Source organism: Berghia stephanieae, chromosome 2 (genome assembly GCF_034508935.2).
Source record: "Berghia stephanieae isolate SIO BIC M18660-M18661 chromosome 2, UCSD_Bste_1.3, whole genome shotgun sequence".
Taxonomy (NCBI): Eukaryota; Metazoa; Mollusca; class Gastropoda; order Nudibranchia; family Aeolidiidae; genus Berghia; species Berghia stephanieae.
Window position 1 is genome coordinate 17,898,241 of NC_088361.1, and position 12,678 is coordinate 17,910,918.

At 40.8% G+C, this 12,678-nt stretch overlaps 1 protein-coding gene across 1 annotated transcript in view; it reads right to left on the bottom strand.

Moving 5' to 3' along the window:
* Positions 1 to 2,948: 2,948 nt before the first annotated feature.
* The window catches only part of LOC144964419 (uncharacterized), a gene marked incomplete in the record, with an annotated part of 112,353 nt that continues 102,623 nt past the window's right edge, over positions 2,949 to 12,678 (bottom strand). Inside the window, 4 exon segments of the mRNA XM_078898655.1 lie at positions 2,949 to 7,825; positions 9,163 to 9,243; positions 10,501 to 10,611; positions 11,150 to 11,225. Coding sequence (XP_078754781.1) covers positions 3,080 to 7,825; positions 9,163 to 9,243; positions 10,501 to 10,611; positions 11,150 to 11,225 — 5,014 coding nt within the window.

Genomic DNA, 12,678 nt, shown 5'->3' on the forward strand with positions numbered 1-12,678 from the left:
ACTTATACACACACACATATTCTACACTTACATACACACATACATTATATACACGAACACACACACACATACACACACACAAGAATTAAATAATAAGTTATTTTAAAGACCTATTTATATTTAGTTTCACACAATCATCAGCCTGTCAGCCTGTCTTTCTGGGTGGTTCATCATGAATGGAAAATGATCCAAGAGCGAACGATTTGGTAGGAAAAGAATAGCAGGATTCGATTCTTAACTCACTCAATCCTACAGACTTTCACTCCTTTTCAAAATTGGAAAAAAAATGTATTAAAAATGAACATGTAAACACTTTTATTCAACTAGCATTAACATGCAAAAACTAATAACATTAGCTTTGATACTCTACGCCTATAATTTGTCTCAGAAAAATGTAATAAATTAAATAGACACAGGGTAAAAGTAACCCGGGTAAACTACGGATATAGTCGGTATAAGGGTTGAGTGAGTTAAAATGTCGGTTAAAAAAAAGTGTGGACAAAATCAGAAACAAAATCCAATGTTTTTAAAATCTCTGTTAGAATCCATTCCTGTTCCTGTTCCTTCTACTTGACTCTATTGTTTACTGATGAGATTAGTTTTTGTTGTCTATTAACTCACTCAACCCTAACACCGACTATATCCGTCGTTTATCCGGGTTACTTTTACCCTGTGCCTATTTATTTACAATTTTCTGAGACAAATTACAGGCGTAGTATCAAAGCTAATGTTTTTAGTTTTTACATTGTTAATGATAGTTGAATAAAACTATCTATGTACATGCTCATTTTTAATACATTTTTTTTCCAATTTTGAAAAGTAGCAAAATTCTCTAGGATTGAGTGAGTTAAATGTACCCAAAAAAAAAAAAAAAAAAAAAAAATAAAAAAAGGAAAAAGAAAAAACAAGTTAAAATCTTTTGGTGATCGCTCTTTTCAATATAATGAATGGCCCTAAACTCTGGACTTCCCTACCGCAAACCATTAGAAAAATCGAGAATATCTCAAAAATTTCCACTTGCTTTAAAACCCCAACCACTTTTTCAAAATTCATTTACACTATGCCAACTGTATTATTTGTATATTATTCTTTTAGCAATTACGTTCTTGGTTTCCATGTTTAACTTGACTATCTACCTGTTTGTTTTGTTTGTTTTTAAGGGTTTTACGGCGCTTGCAACACATGTAGGTTATATCAGCGCCAGTAAAAGGGAAGAAAATGGGATCGTAGAAAGTTCTAGAATCACAATTAAAGCACCCAAGAAAAAGTAAGACAAAGGGGAACTGGGAACAAATAGGGATCAGATGTACTATCTACCTGTCTTCGTAATGCAATTCATTCTCTGTAAACTGTAAAGCGCTTTGAAATGTTTGGGTCATGGAAAGCGCTCAGCAAGTGTCATTATTATTATTATTATTATTATTATTATTATCATTATTATTATTATCAATGTTTAATTTGTTACTTGAAATTGACGCCTTTTTTGTTTGGAAACGTCAGAAAAACGATACTTTCATAACAGGCTCCGTTACCCTTCAATACATCAATACATTTCATGTCGTACAGTAGTAACCAATACACCAGGGTGTACAGGGGCTTTCATTAATTCTTATTTTAATATACTCCTACCCCTATCTCCCAGACTAGGCCTTCCCTTCAGAATCCAAACCACAAAACTCATGGAGACAGATTTCATCTCGGGTTCTGCTGCAGTAAGGTCAAGATAAACCCTCAAAAAGAAACTACAGTCACAGTTGGTTGTTGTTGTAAATGGCATAGGATGATGGGTTATGGTTAGATATACCTAACGAAAAAAAAATCAGCATTTTCACCGAAATGTTTTTTTATTGGCCACCAGAGACTCAAAAACTGCCTGCGTTCCAACGAACGCACAAAATCAATAAAAGATGTCTGAAAAGATGGTCATAATTTTAACCCTCCGACAGGAAGCTGAATTTTAACCCTCCGACAGGAAGCTGGTGGAGGTGAAGGTCAAATGACATCATCTCTACTGCACCAGTTATCCATACGTACTCAAACCGATCCCTTTGCTTGCCCGACGATGCTCTAACACCGACACCACCCCCATCCCCCCCCCCCATTCCCACTCCAAATGCTTTTCTGCTATTTACTATAACAAAACACTTTTTTCTGATTTTGAGTAGAACTTTCCACTTCAATTTTGGTGAAAAATCCGAAAAAGGTGAAAAAAATATATTCCAATTTGCCCCCCCCCCCCTCCCCCATCCTCTCTCATGTTTCTGCTGATTAAATCCGTCACAGTAACAGGTCAGCACATCTCCCATACATGACTATGGCTGTGGTGTGTAAAATCCTTTCACGATGTTGATTCTATAATCCAATTCAAGAACGAACCATTCGACCAACCCAGAGCATTCTACTCCTTCATGAGACGAATACGAATTCCACAAAGCGTCACATTGGTCAATGTGGTTTACAGTGCATTTCTGATTCAACCCCCCCCCCCCACCCCTGTCAATGCAAAACGACAAAACAATAATATCCAAAATGAACATGGTAAATAATCCAATGACTGCTACATGTTTTGAAGAACTTGGAATTACGGGATTCCAATAATTCATGTGAATTCAATGGTATAATTTCTATAACTAGTCTAAAGTGTGTCCAATAATTCATGTGAATTCAATGGTATAATTTCCATAACTAGTCTAAAGTGTGTCCAATAATTCATGTGAATTCAATGGTATAATGTCCACAACTAACTAAAGTATGTCCCACGAGGAATAATTTCCACAACCAGCCTAAAGTGTGCCCCACAATTCTTGTGAAATCCATGGTATAATTTCCACAACTAGCCTATGTCTAATAACACATTACACCAAGTAACTCGTGGAGCTGGAGATTAGGTATACGATAACTCCTTTATCATTGGTTGGTGGTAATTGGTTTCATGTCTGCAACATCCCATGGTACTTTGGAGTTGGAGACAGCAATGAGGGCAATGATGTAGGTACTAACACATTAAATTTGCCAAAAACACTATACTCCATCCATATCAATGAATAACGCAAAATAAAAACAAGGAAAATCAACCAAATCACAGTTTGGACGAAGACTGCGAGTAATCCAAAGGCATAGCATCCGTGTCATAATGGAGATTGTGATATTTCGCCGCTGCAGCGGCCGCGGCAGCAGCTGCAGCCGCCGGTATCTTGAATGCGTTTAGGAGAAACTCAGCGGCCGCGGCGGAGTGCGGGTTCCAGGCGTGACCTAGGAGAAAGTCCGACTCGGTCGTGGGTCGTCTTATCAAGTCCTTGACAGGGGACCTAAGGGGGATAATCAGGGAGTCTGGAGAGTCTGAGCGACTGCTGCCGCTACTGCCTCGACTGGCAGACCGGATGTTGTTGTTGTTGCTACTGCTGACGCTTCCATCTGATGACGTGGAGGACCGGGAACCCGTTCCAAGACTGTTTGAACGCTGGTGGGGAAGATGGAGAGTATTATTCGAGTTGTTACTGGTTCTGTTACTGTTATTGTGAGAATTACTATTAGTTTTATCGTTGTTGTGTGCATTATTGTTGTTGTGTTTACAGCTGGTGTTGTGGTTACTGCTTGTACTGCTTATATTATTACTGTTACTGTTTTTGTTGCTAGGAGATCCCTTACCGCTGCCCACGATAATCGGGTTCCTATTTATGTCAGATATTTTGATTGAAGGCACGCGTTGTTGCTGTCGTTGGTCGCCGCCAATGAACACAGAATCTTTGGTAGGGGAAGTGGGCGTGCGGGAACTACCTGATCCACCGCCACTGGTGTTGTGCTTGTTGCTGTCTTTGGAACGCTGGCGACCACTGCTTGTACCCGTATCGCCGTTATGGTGATGAGTGGGGACGAGATGGTAGGCTGGTAGTGGGTAGATGTTGTAGTGGTCCGTAGATCCCGGGGATCTTTGGAGTTTGAGGGTAGGGCTGATGAGGCAGGATTTGGGGATGGAAAGGGGTGGGATGGTTTTCATGGCTTTGGATTTGGCCGTGGGTTTGACCACTCGGCCCTCGTTGATTTTGTTGTGTTTGGATGAGTGTTTTGTATGGTGGTGGTGGGGTGAAGATGAAGATGAGGAAGAAGAGGAGAGGAGAGTTGATGCTGGGTCTTTTTCTAACGATTTACGACTCCCTCCTCCAATTCCGTTCACTCTTTCATTTTGGTTATTTCGGGCAGAGAGGTTACTGGGATGGTGAGAGTTTGGTAGAAAACTACGTGACGAGGGGATGGTGTTGATGGAGGAAGGGTAGGAGAAACCGTGTTTGGATCCACCAGCCTTGGAGGACAAGGAGCTGGATTTGGGGATGAGTGTGCTGATTTTGGTGGTCTGAATGACGGTGCATGGAGGGGTTCTGGGAGAGGTAGGGGGTGGGGAGGTGTTAGTGGATGATGCTGATGATAACGGCGGTGATGATGAGGAATACGGGAAAGTAGAAGATGAAGGACATGAAATCAAACGTGAAACAGAATGAGATTTGTTTGAAGTCTGAAATGAGCTTGTCTTGGAGGCCGTGCCTTGGTGGTAGGTTGCTTTAATGGAGGTGTTTTGCTGCGGCAAGTTATCCGCGATGCATTTTGGAGACTTGGCATCTTTCGAATCATTTGGGGATAACGTGACGGTCAATTTTAGTGGTTCTATTGGTTTGGCAATTGCTGTGAGATGTTTGTTGAAGTTTTGGGTGGGTTTGCCTGATGATTTACTGCTGTCATTTGCTACAGCGGTTGATGTATTCCCATTCTTCTTTTGAATCAATCCAAACTTTGTAGAAGCAGTTTCATTATTGACAATTGTCAGCTTGGGGCCGTTGACATCGGGAATAGAGATGTATGATTTTGATATGGGCGAGATCATTGTTGCTGTAGAGGCAATGGTGTCTTTTGTAACTTTGTGATTGACAGGCGTGGTGCTAGTTGGTGCTTGAGTAGAGTCTTTATTTGTGAGATGAGTTACTGCATTGTTTGCTGATGAGATCAGGTTGTTGAGTGACGTGGTTAGTGTTGTTGGTGTAACTGTCTTGATGTTGATTGAGTTCCTGTCAGAGTTTAGAGTTGGCGTGGCCGTTGAGGTTGGGATCACTTTAGAGATGTTTGAAGAAGAAACAGACAGAGCACAATTGTCCTTGGTAAATGTGAGAGGGGATGAAGATTTCTTGTTACTGTCAAGGGGACAAGAGAGGTCTAATGATGGAGAAGAACGTGACAATGTTGAAGCTCTTCTAGAAAGTGATTCTAAAGAGGTTGTTTTGTCACTAGGCAATTTCAAGATGGCGGATGGTGGGGAATTTGTCTCTGAATCGGAAAGGGACACAGACACTGTGGGAGTATCAGAGGTCATTGAAGTTACCTGATGGTTTTTGTCATCACTGTGATCCGTTTGGGTGGCTATGGAGGTGGATGTTGTCACATTGTCTCGGCCATTGGTTCTGGAACTGGACGGGGAGAGAGACACGCTAACCTTGGAGGATTTACAAGAAAGGTCGGTTGGAGCTGGACATACGTCATCAGCAGAATTAACGGCATGAGATCTCTTAGGTACAATCCTGTCTATATCAGAATCTGAAACAAAATCTATCTGGCCACTGAAATTCTTGGATTTGACGGGAGAGGAAGGAACACACGGAGTGGTTTTGAATTGCTGGGGACTGACACGTTGGAGTTTTTGTTGAGAGTTGTCTGGCTTGCCCACAGAGTCATTGACATCGACAGTCTGTTCCAAGTTTGATGACTGCGATTGTTTTACTGAATCGGGAGATGGCAGAGATGACTCCTCCACAGACACTTGAATTCCAGCGGATTTGAGGTTGGGGACTCCACTGGTCGTGACCACCATGTCGATTGGAATACATCTGGCAGATGAGAGGTCTTCAGGTGTCGGAGAAATGACAGTGTCACGCTTATTGAAGTTTGGTCCATTTTTGTCGTTATCACCGACTCGTGTGTCTGGAGAATTGAGAGTGGACGTCGGTGATGGAGTCAGTTTGTCAACAGAGCTATCTGGAGAGAGTTGGGTTGAAGTGGAAGTTGGGTGAATAGTACTCATGACTTCAATATTGGTCTCGTTTGCAGGTTTTTGAGTTTTCAGTGGAAATGAGTCCATTTTCAAACGCTCATCACTGTCTTGTGTTTCTTTTTTAGACATTGAAGGTGAGGATGGTTTTGGCATCTCGTCAGTTGTCACTGACTGAGGTAGGTCAGTTGCTTTGGAAGTGGATGTAGGTGTATAACTCTGGTTGGTGGATTGTTTGGAAGCGCTGGGAGTATCAAGATTCAACCGATCAGACTGGGAGTTGGAATAAGTAATAGTTGTGTCTGTAGCCTCGCCATTAGGTTCCGTGGTGGTGGTGGTAGTGGTTGCCATGGTGATGGTGGTTGATGGTACATTCTTTGGAGAGGAGGTTTGAGAAGATGTAACATCCTTCATTGTGTTATGAGAGGATGAAGCAGATTGAACACTTTTAGCTGGTGATTCCTGGAAAGAATTGACTAGTTTGAAGGAGATTGAGGATGACGATCTGCTGAAATTTTGGCCATTAAGGTGATGATCCCCATCCTGATCAGTTCCACACTTGGATGGAGACGGGGAGTCCATGATTTCTACTTTGATCACTTGGACATCGTCGTTCTCAGATGGTGAAAAGCTATCCAGAGGAGAATTGCTGTAGACTAGTTTGGAGGAGGAAGTGGACGGTTGAGATGACGATGAAGAAATTTTAGGATGGACGCTGGACAAATGGTTCGTGTTTATTGTCAACGGCTTGGTCATTTTCTCAGATTTAAAAACGATGTTACTATTTTTAGACTTGCATTGAGTAGACACGGAACTGATCTTCTCAAAAAGGTTTGACTCACAGGAATTTGGTGAGGACGATGTTTCATCACGTGATTCTTTCATCTCAACATCATCCACAATGGTTTTATTGTTAGGACATGGTGTGTTATTGTTATTATTGTTTTTGATAATACTGCTTTTAGCACCGTTGTTACTATTAATATTATTATTATTAGTAGTAGTTATACCCTTGGGTTGATGTCCATGCACTGAACCCAAATTCAAGGACAATTTGTTTTGAGATCCAGGGGCATTGTTGAGTTGATACATGTTGTTGTCAGAACCATTCACAGACTTCCGGTTTTTCATTCTGTTGTCCACTGGACCATTCTTGAATAAATTCTGGTTGTTCTGGGAGTTACCCGACTTCCGGTTTTCCGTGAAGGTAGCAGGAGACATGGATGACGTTGTTGTCTGCATGGTCGTCATCATGACAACCTCTTTCTTCATTTTCTTTTCTGGAATGTGATTGTTGCTTTGTGCAGAGTGCACCTCAACGCATTTCCTCTTGGGAGAGGACGCTGGTAATGAATGTACCTCAAGGGGTTTCCTCTTGGGAGAGGATAAGGGTAATGATGATGGCGAAGTGTAGGATGACGATGATGGTGATGTATATGATGACGATGCAATTGCCTTGATTTTAGAAGGTGGACTAGATTGTTTGTTGATGTACGCCGATGACGAATCAAAGTTCACGTCAACGCTGATATTGACACTATCTCGTTTCTTGGGCACTTTACTCTGACCGACTGGTTTTTGTTTTGTAGAGTTATCCCTCCTGGTGTTGCTAGACGCCAGTTTATTGCTCCTGCTTTCTTCCTTCTGGCGTTCGGCAGCTTTCTCCCTCATCTCCCTGCCTTTGGACTCGTGTTTCTCTTTCACCTTCTCGGCGACGGTCTTTGTGATGGTTTCTGACGGTCGGGATTTGATGGGCAGCTCGTAGAAGGAGTAGAAGAGTCGTAGAACGCAATCCTGTGGGAATGGAAAGAGGGATAATAATATTATTGTAGTGCTTTATGGTGTCACATGGTGCAGGCTCTATCTAGGTCATATTATTAGTAATATACTCTGGGCTGTCCAAAGATATGAGTAAAAGGGAGAAAAGGACACACACAAAGAGAGAGAGAGAGAGAGAGAGAGAGAGAGAGAGAGAGAGAGAGAGAGAGAGGAGAAAGAGCCAATGATAGATAGGTAGAGAGACAGACAGACAGACAGTCAGATATACAGACAGACAGTCAGACATACAGACATACATACATACATACATACATACAGACAGACAGACAGACAGATATAGATAGATAGATAGATGGGTAGATAGATAGATAGATAGATAGATAGATAGATAGATAGATAGATAGATAGATAGATAGATAGATAGATAGATAGATAGATAGATAGATAGATAGATAGATATGTAGATAGATAGATAGAGAGATGGATAGATAAATGAATGGATGGATAGACAGAAGATAGATCGAATAGATTATATAATAAAAGTATGTAATCGAAACATTCCAGGATGAACATTTTATTTTATGGCTTTCCTTCGTATTTGAAATATATTGCAAAATGGTGAAATGGTGAATGATGTTAAAAATGGTGAATGATGCCCAAATGGTGAGTGATGCCCAAATAGTGAGTGATGCCCAAATGGTGAATGATGCCCAAATGGTGAGTGATGCCCAAATAGTGAGTGATGCCCAAATGGTGAGTGATGCCCAAATGATGAGTGATGCCCAAATGGTGAATGATGCCCAAATGGTGAATGATGCCCAAATGGTGAGTGATGCCCAAATGGTGAATGATGCCCAAATAGTGAGTGATGCCCAAATGGTGAGTGATGCTAATATGCCCAAATGGTGAGTGATGCCCAAATGGTGAATGATGCCCAAATAGTGAGTGATGCCCAAATGGTGAGTGATGCTAATATGCCCAAATAGTGAGTGATGCCAAAATGGTGAGTGATGCTAATATGCCCAAATGGTGAGTGATGCCCAAATGGTGAGTGATGCTAATATGCCCAAATGGTGAGTGATGCCCAAATGGTGAGTGATGCTAATATGTCCAAATGGTGAGTGATGCTAATATGCCCAAATGGTGACTGATGCCCAAATGGTAAATGATGCCCAAATGGTGAGTAATGCCCAAACGGTAAATGATGCCCAAATGTCCAAATGGTGAGTTGTACCCAAATGGTAAATGATGCCCAAATGGTGAGTGATGCCCAAATGGTGAGTGATGCCCAAATGGTAAGTGAAGCCCAAATGTCCAAATGGTGAGTGGTGCCAAAGGATAGAACGACTCACCCTCTTGTACAGGTATATGTAGGCGATATCCATGAGTGAGTAGCTCTCACTAAGGGGCTCCACGTCATAGAACAGATCGATCTGAAAACAAAATGGGGGATAGGAAAAGGAGGGAATGAAGAATGACGGAATCAAACAACAACAACAACATAGTCATGTTGATATATCGAAACTCATACAAAAATGGTGTGCTTGACCCGTGTTCATTATCTGGTAAGGGAGTGGGGGGGGGGGGGGGGTTCGGTTCCAGTAACTAAAAATATAAGAATGTGAAAATAGACAGGATTCGAAAAGCGTTGTGTTTCAATAAAGAAAAGAAATTATCCCGCCCCCCCCCCCTCTCTCTCTCTCTCTCTGTCTCTCTCTCTCTCCCGGCTCGCTACCACAACGGGTACATGATTTAACAAAATTGTTTCGAGCTCCATGCTTCAAACCGACGTACACTTATTTGCAGGTCTGATAATCCAATTCATTATGCACTCATTGTTGTTATTGAACTCTCAACAAAAAAAAAAAAAAAAAATGACGCAAAATAGTCTCCATTATTTCAATGTTCAACTAGGCCCATTAATGGGTTCGGATGTCAGACCTGCATATATGTACACGTTTCTACTAACCGAACTTATCGATTTGGAAGTTTTAACAAAAAGTTAACTATCTAGATATTCATGTCTTTTCCAAACCAAAACAAACACCATTGATTAGCACAAGGACTTGGCGTGGATTTGACGATAATGTAAATTTGAACCGTTGCCAATGACAACAAAAGCCACCAAGTAATTGGGTCAAGTGCCCAAGAAATTATACACAGTTTTTTTAACAAACCAACTTTCTCATCCCATCCCTAAAGTGTGTGTTTGTGTGTGTGGATTGGTGTGGGTAGGGATACGAGAGAGAGAGAGAGAGAGAGAGAGAGAGAGAGAGAGAGAGAGAGGAAGAGAGAGATAGAGATAGATAGATAGAGAGAGAGAGATAGACAGACAGAGAGATACAGAGAGAGATATTGGTAGAGAGAGAGAGAGAGAGAGAGAGAGAGAGAGAGAGAGAGAGAGAGAGAGAGAATAGTTAGAAAGAGATAGATCGATAAATAGACAGATAGATAGATAGATAGATAGAGAGATAGATAGATAGATAGATAGATAGATAGATAGATAGATAGATAGATAGATAGATAGATAGATAGATAGATAGATAGATAGATAGATAGAGAGAGACAGAGAGAGAATGAGAGAGAGAGAGAATGAGAGAGAGATAGAGAGAGAATGAGAGAGAGAGAGAGAGAGAGAGAGAGAGAGAGAGAGAGAGAGAGAGAGAGAGAGAGAGAGAGAGAGAAATTACCATGACATGTTGTGGAAGTGCAAACTTGGCCCGGATAAATTTCTTGATCAGCCCAATCTTGAAATCAGCTGGACACCGAATATATCGCTTGACGTAAGGATGAGGCGGTGTCTGTGGGATAGAGGAATGTGGAACTATTGATTGATCTATTTCTATCTATCTGTATATCTATCTGTCTGTCTGTCTATCTATTTATCTATCTACCTATCCAACCATCCATCTATCTAGCTATCTAACAATCTAACTGTCGGTCTGTCTGTCTGTCTGTCAGTCTGTCTGTCTGTCTGTCTGTCTGTCTGTCTGTCTATCTATCTATCTATCTATCTATCCATCGATCTATCTACCAATTTATCATTTGTGTGTCTATCTGTCTGTATGTCTATCTTGATCTATCTAGATTTCAAATATGTACACAATATATCGTCCTAAATGTTAATTAAAGTGTTGTTTCTGGCTTGGTACTCCTTGTAAAGCACATAGATAATACTGCGCTCTATTTAAGCTCGATTTCTCTTTTATCTTCTTACTAATATTTTATCATTTTCTTTCCCTTTTTTATGTTTTGGTCATTTCTTTGCTTTTTCTTTTTTGTTTGTTTTTTTTTCCCTTTCAAAGGACACATTCACCAGCGATGTAGTAAACTTCCTACCTGGGACTTCTGACGTTTTAACACCTTTGTGCTTGGGGTGGGGGTAGGGGTGGGGGCGTCAGGTAAAGGCTTGCCGCTGTGGACAGAAACAACAACTTTATAATTTCGGACAAAATTCGGACAAACAACACCAAAACAAAACCCGCCCGGTGCTTCCGGAAACAGAATTAAATAATTTCCATAATATCGGCGACATAATTTGTCACAATTTAAATAATAAATAATAATATAGTAAAATAAAGTAGAATAATGACTCTTACAAAAGATGCGAAGCAAAGTAAACGTTTCGGTCTCTCGCCTTCGTCAGGTAACCAAGAAAAGTAAATATCTCGTATTACATTGGCATTATAGTATTAACATTATAGGTAAAAAAAATGTACTGTGTGAGTATATATGTGTGTGTGATCGTGCGTGCGTATGTGTGTGTGTGTGTCCGCGCAAGAGATAGGGAGAGAGAGAGAGAGAGAGAGAGAGAGAGAGAGAGAGAGAGAGACAGAGAGAGACAAAGAAAGAGACAGAGAGAGACAGAGAGAGAGAGAGAGACAAAGAAAGAGACAGAGAGGGAGAGAGAGAGAGGGAGAGAGAGGGAGAGAGATAGAGAGAGAGATAGATAGATAGATAGAGAGAGAGAGACAGAGAGAGAGACAGAGAGAGACAAAGAAAGAGACAGAGAGGGAGAGAGATAGAGAGAGAGAGAGGGAGAGAGAGAGAGAGAGAGAGAGAGAGAGAGGGGAGAGAGAGAGAGATAGAGAGAGAAAAGCACCTCTAGATTTAGATAATAAATACCATGACAATTACAAGCTATCTTTTCTCATTTTGTTTTCAAATTTTCACACACACAGTGCGGTGACCTCGTCAACATTTCTGTCTGACACACACAGCGTGTCAATGTGTCTAAGACATGAGACTCCAATACAGACATTTTCACAAGTTGTCGATTAGAATATATGGCCTTGCTGTCTCATTATGCTCAGTTTCTGATCTGTGGGCGGGTCTCGGGTTCGAATCCCGCTGTGCGCGGTGGTACAAAAAATAATTTAATCCTTGAAGAAGGCTCTGTCTTTACTCGCATTATTCTCTCACTATATGCAGTGTAAAATGAGTACCTGGTTGTAACGCCTGACCAAGACATGTCTAGTTATATAACAGTTTTAATATATCGTGTGTTCAGTGTTACCGTTGTCATGGAAACCGTTTGAACATAAGCTCAGTGTTATTATAATCCCTTATAGGATGATGAAACAAATAATTTCTAGATATTTATTTATATAAATAAATAAATAAATAAATAAAAAGACCCCCCCCCCCCCCCCAAAAAAAAAAACAAAAAAAAAACAAAAAAAACCCAATCAAAACAAAAACAAAACAAAAAATCAAACAAACAAAACACAACCGATTAAAAAATAAAACAAAACAAAAACCACCAAACAATTCCCCAACAACAACAACAACAAAAAACCTAACAAAACAAAATAAAATTCCACACAACCCTCCTCCCTGCCGCTTCAACAACAACAAAATTCGTGTGT